Source organism: Clytia hemisphaerica, unplaced genomic scaffold (genome assembly GCF_902728285.1).
Source record: "Clytia hemisphaerica strain Z4C2 unplaced genomic scaffold, Clytia hemisphaerica genome assembly, whole genome shotgun sequence".
Lineage (NCBI taxonomy): Eukaryota > Metazoa > Cnidaria > Hydrozoa > Leptothecata > Clytiidae > Clytia > Clytia hemisphaerica.
The window spans coordinates 153339-172409 of NW_027104057.1; the positions used below are offsets into that span (position 1 = coordinate 153339).

Consider the following 19071-nt stretch of genomic DNA (forward strand, 5'->3'; position numbering starts at 1 on the left):
GTAACTTTTTCAAAAGGATTTTCTTTCAGGGGCTTGTAGTGATTTTAAAATGAATTGGTGTAGCCCGTGTAGCCTAAAATGCTTTTTTGATGCGTTATTTAGATGTTACTGAAACACGTTTTTAACATCCACAATTTGTATAAACTTTTTGAGTTTAAAGCTTAAAAATGTGCTTAAAATGTTCTACATGGTAAATACGTACTTTTTCATTCACCCCCCCCCCCCTCGGTTGAAGAAAATTTCGAATTCAAATCGAAATTGTTTTCATTTCCTTGACGCGTGTAAGAAGCGAAGCAAAAAAGGGCTATTAAAAAACATCTCTGTATTCGTACATTTTCCTTTGACCCCTCCCCCCTGTACGCAAGCATACGCTTTTGAGAAGACCCCCCTCCCCCTTATTGCGTACGTACTATATGTGGACGGCCCCATGGGCTTCAAAAATTTTGAATGTTCTCATTAAAAATAAAAACATATAATTTGTTTAAATTCAGCGAACTCAGCCGACGGCATTATTTATTGAACCTTTTTGAAATGTTTCAAAAAAAGTCGTTCCCGGAAGACGCTTTTTAGAAGGAGAGTACAATAACAAGGAAGACGGATGTGAGTCTTCATTTTCGAACATTTCTGAGCATATTAAAAAGCCAAAAGGCGCATTAATGGATCATGGTCATTGTGTGTGGTCATTTGAAAAACAATAGGGGGCTTAATTAATGGAGAAATAACGACTTAATGTGACATCAATTAAATAAGACCCGCTCTCAATTACAACGCTATCAGGAATTATTGTGGTTGAAAGAATTCGAAAATGATTTTCTTTACAGCTTAGCTGAATTAAGGTCACTTTTGTTGTAGCCTTTTGTTTTTGTTTTGTTTTTTTAGTTGCTTGTTACATGTTTATTATTTTGAAATATAAAGTTTTACATCTTTGTGTAATCTGCCATCACTTTTCATCGTAATTTGAGGAACTTTTAAGAGGCCCCAAGGGGTTTGCGTGATGACGTGACAGGGACTTTTTTGTAGCGTGATTACGTGATTTGGAAAATGTTTGAGTCGTCATACGTGATTTGGTGATTTGGAATTTTCTAAAGGGATGCGTGATTAGCCATTTTTTTGCTGATTTTGCTTTCGTGATTGCGATCAAAGACAAAAAATTGCGTGATATCGTGGGGGTCCTCTTCCAAGCAGCAAAACATATTGTAATTTTGGTAAGGTTTCGGAAGAATTGAGGGGTTTTTAGGAGTTTGTTTTTTTGTAAAAACCTGTAGTTTTAACTAAGACCACTAACCGCTGAGATCTTCAATTTTCAAGAAGGAGGGGTTTTGGGTGTAGCACTACTCTTAAAAATTTTTTCGCATCCCATAGGTGCTTAGTGAGAAAATTTTGTGATTTTGTGACAGTCATGGCGTTTAAAAGCTTCCTTAAGGTTCTGTTTATTAAGAAATTTCGATCCATGCTGCGATTCTGAAAATTTATACAGTAGAATTTTTGGACTTTTTGGCGCAGTAGTTGTTTTTGCCATGTTAGCTATTTTAAGAGCGAACTTTCCCCCAGAATGAAACATAGACAATTCTCGGGACAAAAAAAGATCGATGGTTTTGTAACAATCAGGGAAGTATAGTTTCTTTACTTTCAAATTCGATTTTTTAATTGATGGTTTCTTTATTCTCTGTAATTACACATTAAGCAATTCAGATTAAATAATCTCAAAGGTAATAGGCTTCCAATAAGAAAACTGACCATTTTTGGCATTAAAATGGACAAAAATTCAATCAAATTTGACTTATTTTTTCTGCACTGTAAGGGACAGATTTCAAAGGCCTAATTTTGGGCCGCACATGATGGATTCGTTTTTTAATTAAGTGCCCCCCTCCAGGTCCCACAATAGCGAGTTTATGTATGTGTGTTTTTCAGCGACGGAGACGGTAAGGTTCTAATTTGAGTAGATCCTGACCAGCTGAGGACGACGGTAAATCAGGACTTTTACCGTCCTCGATTTTGCGGGGCGGAATTGCGGGTTTTTCAAAATCGCTTCAGTCACTCTACCGTCCTCAAAAGTGCAAATACATAAACTCGGTAATTGATGACAAGTCACCGTGGAATTATTATGCAATTGTAGGAAATGTTATTAAAGGGTACACTACAGAGGATGTTTATTTGTAGATAGTAAAATAATTGGCATATCACCCACAGTGGTCTTCAGTTCCAATATGAAGTGAAGAATGGAAAAATATTTCTTCATAATTGTCTTATCGACGATGAAGATTAATCAGTAAACGGGGAACGTAGATAAAAATAGATTCATAGTTAGGGCTTGGTAAGGGGTAATTTTTCAACGTGCTTGAAGAATTCAAATGATTAAGGATGATAAAAAGTTTTTTCTTATTTACTATAGTATAGCCCCTTAAAGGACAACATCTGCTTACAAAGCATAGAATATAACACACCCCTTCTCACAGACCCGGTAGGATTTTTTTCAGCTCGGGGGGATAAAAATGACTGACTGAACCAACTCGATGGGGATTTCAATTCTTTTGTTTTCAAGTCAGAAAATTCAGTGGGGATTGGGAAAAAAGCATCATATTTTGCAGTGAGGATTGGTTTATTTAATTATTTTCAGTGGGAACAAAAACTAGAGGACTAGTCATAGCTTTCACTAAATGCCCCCACATAAAGATCATGTCATGCACTTATAAAGCTTTAATGCTTTAAAGATTAAACATTAAAAAATAATCAGGAATAATTGATTGCTTTAATTATTGATTGATTGGTTGATTGATTGATTGATTGATTGATTGATTGATTGATCTATATATTGATTTATTGATTGATTGAGGCGTTTGCTTGAAAAAAAAATTTATATTCCATTATAAAAAAATACATACTTGAAGAATTCATGCAGCTTGATAACTTAATAAAATTTAAGGAAAAGCTGGAAAAGCCTCTCAAAAATATATTTAAAAAGTTATGGTATCATTACAGTATCTTACTGATTTTCACATCTCCTGTTTGTTTGTTTTTTTCTCCTAGTTTCTTTCTTATAACGATATATGTCATGATTATTATTCACTAAATAGACCTCTACTTCTAATAATGTTGCAAACATCTTAGATTGTAGACAAAATATATGGACATATGCAGTGAATAAATCCACAAGGTAACCAATCAGAAATAGCTTTTTTTTTCATTGGCTGCTGTATTTCAACATTTCTCTATTGCTACTTTGCCTAATAAACAATAGTCAAGAGGATACTGCGTATAAAATTTATCAAAAAGTTCTGCGTCATCTTAAGTTGGGTGTAATAGAAACTCACTTATCCTAGTTAAGGCCTGGGCTCCACTAGCGTACGCTGTGATTGCACTTCTCAAGTAAAATCTTCTATGTTGTTGGTCAAAAGAAAAGTAAAGGAATGCCATTGTGGTTCATTCAGACGTACAGTCAAGAAAAGTTAAAATGCGCCTAAATTTCTTTTCAAGTGCATAGTCCTTTTTAATGATGCAATCTTTTCTCCAAGCTGATCGCAGCGCAGACAATGAAGAGACGTGCCTTCAGGAAGCTAGACTTTTTGAGTTTATAGCTAGCGATATACTTTCCCTTTATGGTGTTTCTGTATGACTGTCTGTGTACCTAGTCTAACCATCGTTAAATGCCTTCGGGAAGGTCTCTCCTAACTTAGAAAGCCAGAATTTGGAGCTTATTTCACCAAACCACTGGAACGTAAGTTATTTAGGCTATCACAACTGCATGAAAAAGTTTAACGTACTCATGTAAAGTTTAACGAGTAAACAAACTTTTTTCAGGTTTTTGAAAAAGATTTACGACACTGAAAAGACGTAAAAACACTCTAAGTGAGGTAAATTATTTTGAAGACCAAAAGAAAAAGTCAACCACGTTTGGATTCAACTTTACATATGCGTACATTCATCTTTTTTGTACTTTGCCGGTTGTTTTACTAAGTTAAGAAAGACTTTCTCAAGTTACGACCATATATGTATTTAGAGCTCAAGAGCCCTATGGGCCCTATAAACAATAAAGGTAGTTATCGATAAAATGACAGACAAAAATAAATTAGAGTTTGAACAAAAATATCAAATGTACATTTGAAAACTTAAGCAAATTTCTTTAAAGATTCTGGAAAAAGAATTGAAATCATTGCTGAAGTGAACTTCTGACTAAATTACAGTAGTTAGTATTCAGTTTCAAAGACAAGAAACAAAATTTGACATACAAAACACTTTTTCTAGTCAATGAATCAGCTCATCATCATCATAACCAGTCTGCCATTTTGTTTGTTTTGATTTGCACAAGTAATATTGTAATTCCTGTTATATCATACACTGTTTTGATTTGCATTTATAACACTCGCTTCAGCTTTTCAAAGCTAAATCAAAACTAAAATTGTAATATGTAATAATGATAATACCATATAACGTAATATGAAGATATGTATATTACCGTCCCGGAAAAAAACCGAACATTTACGGAAGAGACTAAATACGGGTATGCTTGGGCGACAAAACGCAACAAAATTTCGAGATTCCAGTCCAATATCTATGCGTGAAACTATGAGAGCCTCCTCGTCGCTACGCTCCTGCGGGGGCAATAATTTTCCACCGGAGACGATATTTCCGTGAGAAAGGTGTGTAATATATTTAAAAAATTGTCTTTGATCAACGAGACAGGCAATTCTCTCAAAATTTCAAAGTTACACGATGAAATCTTTCAGTAAGCTGGTTCGATACCTTTCAAAAACAGTGACTTTCTTTTAAAGATAATATAGAAGATTTAACAATCTTTTTTTTCTCTTTAGGTATTGTTAATTCTAGGATAAAAAAAAGCAAGTGAATGAATAGTCGTTCGGGAGAGGGGATAAAAGTTGTCCCCTCTTCCAAAGTACCTATTGTACCTGTTTAAAAGTTTTAGTAATTCTTCTTCTATACTTATTATCCAGGTCTGATAGTTTTTTGATAGTTTCTCCGACTTTTTGACACGTTTCAATCTTTAGGACATTTTTGCTGCGAATAAAGGATATCGGTAAATTCTTTTTGATGTTTAAGTCACCTACAAACTCACCAGCTCTTAACACTGTACATTTATAACATGACAAAGTACAAATTATATTTTGAGCCTCTTAATCAAGATGCTAAGTAGAATTGAGAGCAAACTCAAATAAGATAGATGAGTTAAAACAATGAGTCTTTCCAGTAAAAAAAACATATTCAAAGACTAATGGAGGAAATTTTCCATGAAAGTAAAATCCTTTTAGAATAAGTTTCCCGCTGATTTTCACAATAACCATTTCTCCATTTTCTTTATAGCGAAAGATATAAACTCACGTCATACAAGGTTGGTATATTAAAGAGATAACAAAGAAATGGATAACTAAACTAAAGAGATAAATAATCATAAGATTTGGATATCTCAATTCATACAAAAGAAAAACATCCTCCAAACTTTGGTTCATTCTAAAACTGACCGCTGCTGAAGAAACATCATTAGAAATTACGTGCACCAACATTGAGTTACCGCTACTGAAAAAGCTACGGGAAAAAGTGCACCATCATTGAGCCATCATGGCCATCATGCTTGAAGTTCAATGCGTTCTTTTCTCAATACCAATGCTCTTACACCTGACAGCAATTCTTGTTATTGTGCTCACACAAAACGGGATGCGAGAGAATCAACGATATTTTTTCATTAATTTGAGCGCATCAGAAGCTTTAATCTGTTTTATCGGAATCATAAAACGGATATGCAAAATCTACGCCTTGAAGACGGCAGGAACCTACGTACGGTTCGTTCAAGCCGGCGTTGCTACGTTTGCGTACTATTTCATCATGATGTACTTAACGCTTGATCGATTCTGCGAAGTCTTTCTCAATATTAAATATCCGACTTATTTCCCACCGTCAAGAACTCTTATAGTTATAGGAATCATATGGAGCGTGTCCGTCATATTTGCGGCTACGTTATGCGGACTTAACACGTATAATCCGGACAACCCACAACAGATCTTAACATACTTTTATTTCGTCTTTGGGGTTTTATGTATCGTTGTTTCCCTAATTACGTATTCATATATCTTACGTAAAATCTACGTTAATAAAACCCTGGAAGCGAATCAAGTGAGTAGTATTTCATCTTCACATCAAGAACAAGTCAAGCAATGGAAGAAACTTATCCAGAGCATGTACCTCCCTGTCTTACTACTCATCTCATTTTTCATCTTCGTCATCATCCCTGAAATCACATACTTCATCTACGATCTACATCAACTTGAAATGTCGGATGCTCTTTCAACCGTATTGACGACGTCGTATTTCATTGCGTACACGTCAGACGTCTTTATATACGTCTTGGGCTCCAAACATATACGCAAAACTCTATTGAGAAAACTCAAAGTAAGAAACAATAAAATTGGAGATACGTCGACGACCACTCCTTCCTATATAACTCCTTGATTTGACACAAAACTATTCTAATTGGAATGCTGTAAATTAATACCCTTATTTATTGTAAATATGCTGTAAATATTAGACATTATAGTGTAATGTTATTTATCATATCGTCATATATTAAATTTTCCATTTTAAGAAAATTTTAAGAATTATTCTGATGCATAACCCCTCATAAATTATAACCAATCTGTAGCATTAAATTGAGCTTAACAATGATTGCTTGTATTCTAATCAAAAATGTTTATTAACAAATAATACCTGTTGGAAAAATAATTATGTGTGGATTTTTTTTAGTACATGTTAAATATGTATATATAAACTTAGATTAACGGTGTGTATTATCAAATAAAAATAATTTCTAACTAAAATGGTTATTCTTTCAGTATTCAAGATATTAGAGTAAATCAGCGTCCCCGTGTATTCTAAATTTTATTTACGTTACCGAGAGAGGCCAGAGAATATTATCTAGCGCTATCAGTAAGCATAGAAAAGCTGATGATACACAGGGAGCGAGGTTGCGTTAGACCCCAAAATCTTTAATAGCTCAAAGTGCTATTTTGGGTTATAGATGAGAGAATTTTAATAGAATTTGAATTGGATTCAAAAGAGAAACATCTAGAATTTTTAGATTCTTGTATGCTGTTATGACGAGTGGTATGTAATGGTATGTTAAGGTGGGTGGTCGTAGTCTTTATACCTCCATGGTTAAGGTGGGTGGTCGTTGTCACAAAAAATGTTGATCAAATTTGAAGGTCGAAATTATCTTAAAAGTTGCATGAGATTAGGAGAAGAAAACGGATTAAAGGCTTTTTACACAAAAGGTAATCATTTTTTATCAACAACTCCCACTTCCGTTAATCCACGTGTTAACTCCGGCGAAACAATCTTCCGCCGTCGGATTTGAAGTATTTATCAAGGTTATTGCCAAGTTTTGGTAAAAGAATTTGATATTTAAAAAGTTTGTAATTATTAATTAAGTGACGTCAGCGTGTAGTGGAGGTTGTCTCTCTCATATCCGGTATATGGCTGTGATATAAACTACCTTTGCTAATTACACTTTTTTTAAATAACAACATTTAAAATTTTGGGGCCTTAATTGATGTTTATAACTTTTTGAGTCTTAAGCCTAAAAATGTTCTTAACATGTTCTTATTTTCGTCATTTTTTGAATATTTTTGTCCATTTTCCTAAGAAATCGGGTGTTTCAGAGCCCGCGAAGCTTAAAAATGCTCTTAACTGTTCTTAACATTTTGGCCGTCGAAGCCTTATGTTCTTATATAGTTTGTTCTTACAAAAAAACGTGTATAAAAAATTGTTGACGCTCTATCCTACTATTATGAAAAAGAGGCATATTTATTTTTCCGATTTTCACAAGCCAGCACTACTTTAGGCAGACTCGCACGTCATTTAACAAGCTGTGATCTAAATAAAGCATTTCGTTTGAACACATACTAATGATAGGGTTTTAAGAAAACAGTAACTATGTATTGTACATAATGATGCAATTAAAGATATTGTACAATTTAGAAATGTGCTTATGTCTTCTTGTTTATCAATTAAGATTTTTAATGACTGTCAAAATCCTAAATTCATGTTTACAGTGCAAAGTTTTTTTGCCCGATGAAATTTGATAACTTTTTTTTCTGACGGATGTGGCAGTTTTACAGAAATGTTATATGACAAAAAAGTTCACTTTATTAATCTTGCAATTCTAGTTGATCCAAGATCTTTTTCCATGCCTTAATTATGTGTAAGTTGACAGGTAAACAGAAAATTCCGGATTTTTTTTGGTGAAAGATTTATATTAAATTTGTATTGAACTAATATTTTATAAACACATTATAAATACATAAAAAGAAGTCGATTTTCTGTACATTAATTACCTAACTAAGCAGTTAAAAAATGGGCACAAGCATGTAGGGCTGAAAAACTTAAGACACTTTCAATTTGAGAATTTCATGTTTAAAGGCTCTCCAACAATTTATGGAGTGGACCAATACATGGAAGCCGTTAAAAAGGTGTATCAAGGCAATGTTCAATAATCAATATATATATGGACAAATATTTGGTGTCTCTGAAAGTCCGGACTACAACCCTTTGTAACACCAATCAATTTATCAAGGATACACGCTATATTGCGATCTAAAGCTTTGATAAAGATCTTTCTATCTGGTCATCTACCACAGCTTGTCATCCAGAATAATGGAGTTTGTGTGTCCATAAAAACATGTACAAAAATCTTACGGAGTGCGTGCGTGTTTTTAATCAGGTGGCGTGACCAGCGGTTCAAGATGTGAATGACACTGTTCCATTCGTTGTAATAGTGATTGTCCAATGGGAAGAAACTCGCCCCAGCTCTCTTTAAAGTGTTCTTCGTATTCTTCGTCGACTTCTTCACGTGTTTCTGTTTCATTAGTGGAGGATTGTGGGTGCAACATTGTTGCAATGATCGATGGGTCTGAGGGAAAGAGGAGGAAACGAATATTTATATCTGTCTCAATATAATCTGCAGCGACAAAAGTATAATCACGAGTGGAATATTATCAAAAAAATGAAGATAAAAAATGAAGAAGAAGAAAATCAACTTCTTGTAGGATTGTGCTATGATCTTCATTTTGATATCTGAAACCAAAAGTTTAAGCACGTTCTAAAGCTTTGCAGATTATAAAAAAACAATTCATTAGGATAAAAACCCAAAGAAGGCTTCAATAGTTCTTATAAAAACGAACCTGTGAAGTCGGTGAGGGTGGTTATCAAATCCTCCGCATCAATATCATCAAAATATTCGTGCGTTGAATTCATATCTTCCGTGTAATTCCACAAGATTTGACAAACTAAACCCACTAGTGCCCAGTCCACGTCCACAGCATTTTTCAATAAATCGACAAACCTGAAATACACAAAATATTGACCCTTTTAGTTTTTGTACTCTTAGCCTTTCGTGCATTACAAAAACACCCATTATCACAGCCTTAACCTGTTAAGATATCTATGAGGGGGGGGGGGGTTGCGAGCTGAGGAATGCCGCCCGACTTTCGACCATCGGACCCTTACCGGGACAAATTTGACCAATTTTGACCAAATTCGGATCTCTCTGGGGGGAAAAAAGTTGAAATTTCCCCATTTCTCCTACCCTTAGTGGGACTGAAATTAGATTTTCTGATTTTTCCGACCCTTAGCGGGACTTTGGAAATCCAAAAAATATTCCCTTAAGGGTGGCACATACCGTACCATCCAGTTGCCTAAGTACCCCCCCCCCCCGGATCCATCCCTTACCCATTTTCTCAAAATGGGTATTTTTTCGGCAAAGGTAAGATTGAAAATGTATCTTTAGAGACAATACAAAAACTTCAAATGATCGAGTTCTAAAAAATCTAGGATGGTTAGAGCCTGTCTAGAGCAGAGGACGAAAAATCTTTATGGAAAAACCAAGTTAACATACTTTGATATAGTTTGTTGGTCGTTTTTGATGAGAGTTCGCGTCGACCGATCGACCATCATATTAATCAACACTCCACATACACAGAACGCGAGATCGATACTACTCGAATCCAACAACATTATTATTGCTTGTAATCCTACGGGAAATGGGGAAAAGATGAGTAAGTCTTTTTAGAAATACATTTGACGCTCCCTAATTCGAATTTCAAGGGCAATCGGATTTTCATCGAATATAGAGCATATCGAATAGTATTGCGTCGTTTACGAGAGTTTCTTGTTGATGGTTCCATTCAATATTATCGAATTATGGAGCGTATCTAATAGTAGAACGTCGAATTAGAGAGTGTAAGCTGTATTTAAATTTACCTGAATCTCGATCACTTTTATACAGTTACAGTTTTTATCCACTACTTATTATTTATCTTTAAAGACATTCGATTGTTTAGACTAGAAAGTATTGAAATGTGATAACGATTTTAAAATATTTTATTATGTTACCTACGAAGTTAGAAAGAACTTCTCTTAGCTAGGAAGTCAACGGTAACTTTCCAAACCTTACCTGTATATTAAAGGACTTTGAAAACTCCCTTAAATAACAGCTGTTAATGTGACGAGCTCCAAGCATAGCTTGATTCCAAGCGTCTGGAATTTTATCTAGAATTTTGGATGAATTTTCATGCTAAAAAGGATGGCATAATTTTTTGATTTTTAAAAGGCGAATTTTTACCTCTGCCTTCGACTAAAAGACGTCTCGAATCTTCGCTTTGAGTAAAGTTCCCTAAAGCTCTCATGGCTTCTACACAACAGTCTTGATTCTTTGTCAGCACTATGTCCAAAAATGCTAAACGTAAAAAAAATGGTGAAAATGAATTATCATTAAGTTGAAAGAAAATAACTTCAGTCAACCCCGTCCCCAGACTTTATTTACGCCAAAGAATAAAACTATACGCCATAAAAATCTGACGTCTTGTTGTTGAATTTTTTTTTTTTACTATAATTTTTTTTAAAATATTCATCGATATTACTAACAAAAACTACACTACATAATAAAAATTTGTTATTGAATTGCGTATCTTTTGGATTCGAAAAACAGACATTACCAGGGTATTCTCTAACTTTTCAGGCGTTATCAGGAAGTATCAAAAAACCGATAATACACAGGGAACGAGGTTGAACAACATCAGTCTCTATTATGAATTATGGATAGAGATGGCGATATGGAAAGTTAATTACATTTCTTCCATGAAATTCAGCTTGTCTCTAAGCGATAAGCGGCGGAACCTTCCCTTTGCTGAGAGTCGTTTATAATACCTAATGATGTCCTTCTCGTCATCCTCATCCCCCGTATTTTCTTTTTACTACCTTCCACGACTCCACGATGAAAAGAAATAAGAAGAAATAACAAGGCAAGTCCTACAACAGATAAATTTTGATAATAATTCTCATGTACTTACCACGGGTAAAGGTCTCGGTATTTTTGACTAGAATACTGTCTGGATCGTTGAAGAAAGACATATTGTTGACCGTTGCTGACGTATTGATGATGAGTTCTTGCGACAATTTCAATAGATCACAATTCTCTGAAATGAAAATGTTAAGGATAGATACGTTAAGGCTTATCAATTGATAATATTCTTCGTTCGTGATCTTATGCCCTACTTATATTCGAGTCTTCAAGACTTAAACCTTCATGATTGGAATCTGTTGAAAACTCAGACCATTGCCAGCTGAGAGATTCTTTAGGCTATTTTGCCTACCTTACTCGACCTCTTCATAACTGGCTCGACAAGTAAACACCCTTGGCTTTCGAAATCTAAAGTGAGATACAAATAAAAACTACCAATACAATAAATAAATGCTTATGGAACCACTTGAAATTTCCAATCCTATATTGACATTTTCATTTCATCACAGGATTAATTTCAATTCCCACGGGTCAAAATATTCGAAATTATGGGCAAAAACACTATGGAAATCTGAGAAACCTTGCGGTATCATTCTCACAAACTTATACAGATTTGACCCGGATGAGAAAAAGAATTAAGTCAAAAGGCCGTAACGGTGTGGTAACGACAAACAGGTGATTGGTTTATCATATAAAAGGTACTGTTATTAAACTCGTTATTAATTGCTGATCCAAAAATTCTTGATTGTTATGTTGGCAGGTGCAAAGTCGAGCGAAACCCCCTATACTTAATTAACTAACCGACTCAACCATCTTTTTATCTTAAAAACTGAAATTTAGAAATGCTAATTTTCCGAGATATCAAAGATAGCAAATTTATTATTTGTTAGGAGAAATTTGTCGAAATAAGGAGCAAGAGACAGACCTTGACAAGGACATCTTCATCTTCTTCACATTCTTTCGAACTTTCAGTAAGGTCTGTCTGTGAACGATCCTATGAAAGGAGAGAATTTTGTAATCTTAAAACTGTGTAGTCTATTTCACGAAAAACATTAATAAAGAAGAGAATCTTGCCCATTCTCCAATGATCATAACCAGCGAACACTGTTCGCCTTCAAGGAATCGAGCTTTGAGACAGGGATTGGAAAACAAGAAAGAAAGCCTGTCAATGGTGAAAATAAAGTACACATGATTTCCTGTGTGGTAAAATGAAGAATGACTTGTTTTTAAAGGTTACCAGTTGCTTTAAAAGAATTTGGCCCGTTTCATATAAAAAACACACCTTTCTCAGCTTTTTAGTATAAAAACGGATGACTTTGACAAAATTTTTTGTCATATCATTTGATGAGAGAATAATATCTCGAAACTTTGGTGAGTGGTTGGCCATATTGCCAAAGGCGTATCCAAATCGAACTACTATTTCCTGAAATCAAAAAACAAATGAAGATTGAAGCCTCGAAAGTAAATTGAGATCTTTTTATGGAGCATTGACAAGTGATTTTGAAACAGCTTAGTAAAACAAACACAGCATACAATGTTGTTTACGTCTAAAGTTAAATGGATGTTATGAGGTTGGTTTGTCGTTGTTTTGACGTTCATTCGGAGTTGAACAAACCTGTGTATTTGTGTGTTTTATCAAAGTATTCATCAACAAGCCAGGGTTTGATTCTACTTCCACAACGTTGTTGCAAATGCTTTCTGATATCGTCAATTTGCTAAGAAATAACGAATAAAAAACCGGTCAAGAAACATCCAAACGTTTTCGAGTAAATCGGTAAATCCGACCTTGATTTGAAGTAGGACGGTAACAGCATAAAGAGTTGCTTTTTCGATTTCAACACAATACAATTAAAGTGTAGAGGTTTATCGTGTTTGGTTAAGTTACGTAATTTCTGCTATTATGGAAACAAACGTTCGAATCTGTAGAGGCGATCCGTTAGATCAACTATTGAACGTTGGACAGAAAGTACGGATCTTAACCAAGCATAAACAACCTCTCAACAAGTTGACTTGGTTGATGGATAAGTAGTTTTAGGTCAGGATCAAACATTAATGGTGGGGTGGGCAATTGATTACCTGAAAATGCTTGCGATAGGCATGATCAAATCCACATCATCCAGCCTTGCTTTCATCAGATCCATCAATAGTTGGAGAATATTATTCTCGATGAATTGATTGGCTAACGTGGCAGAATCTGCCAAGTTGTTCAACAGCGAAGAAGCCTGAGAACATTGACGAATGGGTATTAAAAACATGCGTAAAAGGCTTTCAAAGTAAAAAGAATGATTGCGTTCATTTATGGCACTGGCAATATTTTGGATTCAAATTTTCGATAATTTTGCCACTGAAAAAGGTTTCTTGTAATTCCACTTTTAGGAACCTCATTTGAAGTCACTGCAATGTCTCCATATGACATATGAAACAAGAGACTGGTTACGCCTACCTGGATAAGCATGTGGTTACTTTCCTTGATTTGAACAGCAGAAGTGTACTAAGACGAAACAGAAGGTTAGTAGAAACTTCTTTCAGAGCGATTGTTTAAAGATTAATCATCACATTAACAACCATTGCTATACATTATAACCAACATATCCTTTCTTTACGAAAGGTCCAATACCTTCTTTCAGTATTTTTCAAGACGAGATTCGAAGTGCCGAGTTTTCCATTGTATCTTAAAACGAACCGAGTCAAAAGGAAAGCCAACCATCTTAGTTTACATTGTAAAAATAGTGGTAGAATCGTATAAGCTTACCTTTTTAACAGAGAACTGTAACAAACATTTGAGGGGTGTTAATAAATCCAGTAATCTTATTTCTTTTGAACATTTCGGTTGATTTGAGAGGATCTTGAGTGCACCGACCAAATATACCAAATCTGTAGTCGAGTCCACTTGTTCGGGGTTGTTTAAGATGGTGAGTATAGGCTCTATCAGACGAAAAATAAATGAAAACAAATACACAATATCCAGTTTTCAAGTAATTCACATATTTTATATTCTTACCCTCAGTATGGACAGTTTGATCCCTTAAATGTATTTGGAAATAAGAAAAAGTTGTAACTGTACCTATAGAAATTTATACTTTAATAAAGAAGGCTTTATTTGAAAAGAACCTTACATTAGGACTTGCCTTGACAATGGAAAGAGACAGTTTCTCAAAAAACAGATAGAGGAAATCGGCTCCTGCAAATATTTAATTTTAGAGGCACAATTTACCAATCATTTTCTCTTGGAGAACCATATCATCATTCTTTTCATTCTTGGTGACTTGATAGAAGCTTTTACAAACTGCACTCAAATTCCTTTTCGTCACTTTGAGCTGAAATAATCAAACAAAAATAATGTTAGCTGAGCAGTTACACGTTTTTGACTTTAGCAAGAAAACATTGGAATTTGGACGTAACAACTATGTAGAAACCCTTTTTAGAGATTTCAATAGTCAAAACTCGGCCTTGGATCAGTTAGTCTAAAATTTTTGGTAAACATTTTTTCGCCATTGTGGATCACGTGCAAGTCATATGAAAGCTTCAAAAGAAAACTGACGATACTACTTACCCCTAAGTATAGTTTACAAATCCTCAGCTGCAATAAAGCATTTTTATTATTCACATAGCTACTTAGTTTCGTCAATATTGCTGCTCTGTGTTCCCTTGCTATTTTTGCATTTTGACCAACCATGTTACTGACTTCCAAGACTCTCCATAAAAAATCCAAATTAACCAATAGCGATTCTATATCTCCATACTCATAGTTCAAATGCATTTGGTTTATTAACGGTTCAATATTAGTATTGTAAAATGAATCAGAGTCAATTTGTTCGTTCGAAGAATGTTTCGTTTCAGTCACTTTCTCGTCAGTTGAGGTCAAATCACTGTACGAGTTTGATCGTTTCAAATCATCATCTCTAAATATTGGAGGTCGTTCTTTAGGTCCGCTGTGCACACGTCTTTCTTCGACTACTTTAGAGGATTTGATTGAACGTCTTGCTCGGGAAAATGATGGTTCAGCACTCTTTGGAATGATATTTCCTTTAATTTTCATTTGCTTTTTGGCTGAATTATTGTTGTTGTTGTTGTCATTGCCAATCTCATTTGACTGAGAAAATAAGAGACAAAATCTCAAATCAAATAGCAATAAGACTCTGTTATAGCAGAGATTATTGAAAACAAAACTCTGAGTTTGCCATATCCCCATAAAAGCATGGATAAACATTCTTAGAAAAAAAGATGACAAACTTTTGCAAGATTTCAATTGAAGAAAGTAAGTTTATCGGGAACCTTTACTCCAAAATAATATTCCATCTATCCTTAACATCTGTTGTTTCTTTTAACTAGAAGAATTTCATCATAAACCTTATGAATCTTACATTTTTGTCAATGGTGAATTTTTCTTCAAGTCTTAATTCTAGTTCTTTGAAATCAGGAACATTTGCAAGTGGTGTCAGCTTTCCTTTACCCGAAGGTGGTCTTGAATCATGGAAAGAAGATGAAATGCTGAAATAATGAAAAAAGTTGTAATAAATATAACTGACTGAAATCAAGTTTTAACCATCCACTTATATTATATGAGTGTTTATATAATTTGAAGTCAATCCCAGTCCCTTCAACAAATAACTCGAATCTCTCTGTTATTCGAATAAAGTGGATTTCCGTTTCGAGTTTGAATATTAAATAAATGAAACTTAATGCACAAATTTTGAGATAAAAAATTTTCAAATTCCATTGACAGGTTTTCTGAGAAAGTTGCAGATTTAATGTCATGTAGTCAGAACAATGGATCCCAACCTAACAGCAGATGGAGGTCTTCCTTCTCTTTGCTTCCCAAAAAGAGTTCTATTGTTCAAATCTAATGGTGTTTCTGGTCTTCTAGTTTGTAACGGTCGCACTGTTGACCTTGCTTCAGAGATGATTTCAGCACTTGTCTTCTTTGAGGATTCATAGAAAGGTCTATTTTGTGCAAATCTCTTGTTACGAGAACCTTTAGGTGGTGTTGGCTCCATGGATTCTTCAATGTAATTGTGTTTTTACATATTTTTCATCTGGATAATAGAGAAGAATGTGGTTATACAGCCTTACGTCCTATAAATACAAATTGAAAGCCTCTAAGGTAACCTATGAAAATAGTCTTAACCACAAGAATATCAATACATCCATGATATCAAAAAGATAGACTCTTGACATTGTTTTTCAAAGTGACCGTTAAATTCAATAACAGTTTGTGGTTTTCCTTAGCCATCATTTTTATATTTTATCGATTTTCCAATACTTGGCAAGAAAATAGAGCAAATTTTATGGATTTTCCAATACGTAAGACTAAATAATGAGGAGAAAATCCTGGATTTTCCGAAACCTTTTTCTAATTTCTCAGGATTTCCAAGTGGAAAAAAAATCCAAAAAAACCCTGTCGTCCACAGGGGATATATAATGGTTTTTTTCTGGAACTGCCCATGGTATTCTGCGGTACATACACCTGTAGTAATTGAGGACAGACAAATTCGAATTTCCCACTGTAAATCTTTTGAAGCAGAAACCTGTCTCACAGCTCGTACTCATCCTGTATAGAGTCCCCTGCCCAGTTAGCGACCAAAACTTTTCACTTACCTAGAAGGAAGAAATTTTGGCAGGAATTTAATTTGGTGGATGGCCGAAAAAGTTTTTTAGAGGGAATTTAATTTGGCGGATGGACAAAAAAACTAAATTTGGTGGGAATTTAATTTGGCGTTTGCTGAAAAATATATCCGAAAAATGGCGCAAAAACAGCAAGAAAATGTAAAAACACCTTAAAAGAGATCATATTTTCAAAAAGTTTAATTTGGCGGGAATTTAATTTGGGGGATGACGGAAAAAAGAAATTTTGGTGGGAACTTAATTTGCCGGATTATGGCCAAATCCGCCAAATCCACCAAATTTTCTTTCCGCCAAAATTTCTTCCTTTAAGGTAATTTTTTGAAAATCCTTTTCTACCAACGGTTAGACAACTTTTAACATGCTCTTTGTGTTTGTTTTGATTTTTTATTCGAGGCAATGTTCTTAGAATAAAAAACTTTCAAAGCACGTGGTACTAGTGCCCAGTTCCCGACCGACGTACCAGTCTGCAACCGATCGTTAAAAAGAGAGGTCATATTAATTGATCAGGATGATAAAAAAACTCATAAGCTTTCCCGTATTAAATTTATTTACACTCGTTCTTTTGTTTTAAAATAGCTCACTTACATTTCCCTTCGGCATGTTTTTTCAGAATTTTTCTTCAAGTTGCCATTTTTTTCTAAAGTTTGTTTTTGTTTTGTTTTGAAAGTGGCGGTCTATGGAGAGTCTTCATTTGATAAAAACGCGGGAATTTTTTATGTCTGTTTTTTTCTCTTCGCGTCTGGAATGTTTTGATCGCAATGTCTTCTTTTTCATTTTTTGAGTTTGGTTGGTCGCAGACTGGACGTCAAATTTTGAAGCTGATTGCGTCAACTTTTTTATCAATATTTCACACGAAGGAAACTGTATGGAGCTGATTTTTACAGAAATGCTTTCTAACATACTCATTGTTTTGGACAAGTATTTTTTGGTGTGGGAGTCGAAGCGTTTTTTCTTACGAAGCTTTTTTGTCCACAGGTAGCCATTTTTTATTTTATTTTTTAAATCCGGCTTTTTCATGTGCTTCCGTGCAAATTTGGATCTTTCGGATTCTACTCGTTTTTTTCTAAAACCTTTTTTACACAGTACGGGAAATAGGTCAAGGCAAATTACTACCAAAAGAAATTCTCCAGAGGTTTGTTTTTGTATGACTTTTCTGGGTTCAAAGACGTTCGGTCGCCAACTAGGCAGGGGATTCTATATATCTCAGTGAAAATTCCAGGGGTGACAACCCCTAATTTCCAGGGGATAGTTTGTTATCCAAAATTTCCAGGGGGGTTTGTTAAAAAAGTTCTTCAATACCCCTGTACAATTTTTTTTTGGAATAGCCCATTCCACCCTCTCTTTCTACAGTGTAGCTCTAAAGCTCTAAAACAGCATCTAATAACATAAAAACCAGAATATGATTCTTCAATGGGAATCAAAACTATAAAGTGCACTTACAAACATCAATTTGTCAGAATCTAACAAAATTTATAACGGCACTGTCATCATTGACAATAAAACAAACAATATTCTGTCAAGAGCCTTGTAAACATTCCAACAACTTCCATCGAAATGATCTATCACAGCTCAGTCTACCATTTTAGGGCAATCTCCATTAACCCGACCTCAACCTCGACCCTGACCCTTGAAAAAGGCCGACCCTCGACCCTTCAAAATACAATAAAAAGCCGACCCTGGGTAAAAAATTGCTGTAGCGACTTTTATAAGATTTTTTTTGGATATATATTCCAAAAAATGATCATTAGAACACTTAGAGAATACTTCAAGAATAGTCCGTCGGTGGGGGGGGGGGGGGGGGGGGGGGGGGGGGGGGGGGGGGGGAGGAGGGGGGGGGGGGGGGGGGGGGGGGGGGGGGGGGGGGGGGGGGGGGGGGGGGGGGGGGGGGGGGGGGGGGGGGGGGGGGGGGGGGGGGGGGGGGGGGGGGGGGGGGGGGGGGGGGGGGGGGGGGGGGGGGGGGGGGGGGGGGGGGGGGGGGGGGGGGGGGGGGGGGGGGGGGGGGGGGGGGGGGGGGGGGGGGGGGGGGGGGGGGGGGGGGGGGGGGGGGGGGGGGGGGGGGGGGGGGGGGGGGGGGGGGGGGGGGGGGGGGGGGGGGGGGGGGGGGGGGGGGGGGGGGGGGGGGGGGGGGGGGGGGGGGGGGGGGG

General features: G+C 35.8%; 1 protein-coding gene across 1 annotated transcript; it reads right to left on the bottom strand.

The window, feature by feature from the left end:
• Positions 1-4896: 4896 nt before the first annotated feature.
• LOC136812251 (armadillo repeat-containing protein 2-like) lies at positions 4897-16340 on the bottom strand. The gene is made up of 15 exons (XM_067068732.1): positions 16085-16340; positions 15667-15793; positions 14856-15395; positions 14517-14619; positions 14055-14227; positions 13746-13793; positions 13379-13524; positions 12918-13017; positions 12585-12725; positions 12217-12296; positions 11352-11552; positions 10625-10738; positions 9899-10034; positions 9186-9346; positions 4897-8914 (listed from the first exon to the last, which is right to left on the bottom strand). The coding sequence occupies exons 1-11, from the start codon at positions 16297-16299 to the stop codon at positions 11546-11548; spliced, it is 1680 nt and encodes a 559-aa protein (XP_066924833.1). The 5' UTR covers positions 16300-16340; the 3' UTR covers positions 4897-8914; positions 9186-9346; positions 9899-10034; positions 10625-10738; positions 11352-11545.
• Between the last annotated feature and the right edge of the window lie 2731 nt (positions 16341-19071).

Bases quoted from the DNA above. Each gene is read 5' to 3' on its own strand.
- LOC136812251 (XM_067068732.1), bottom strand. From the start codon at position 16,299: ATGGAGCCAACACCACCTAAAGGTTCTCGTAACAAGAGATTTGCACAA. The intron at 14,228-14,516 runs GTAAATTGTGCC...TTCGTCTGATAG, and splicing joins TCTCCAAGAGAAAATGATTG to AGCCTATACTCACCATCTTA. The intron at 12,297-12,584 runs GTGTGTTTTTTA...CTCCTTTCATAG, and splicing joins ATACTAAAAAGCTGAGAAAG to GATCGTTCACAGACAGACCT.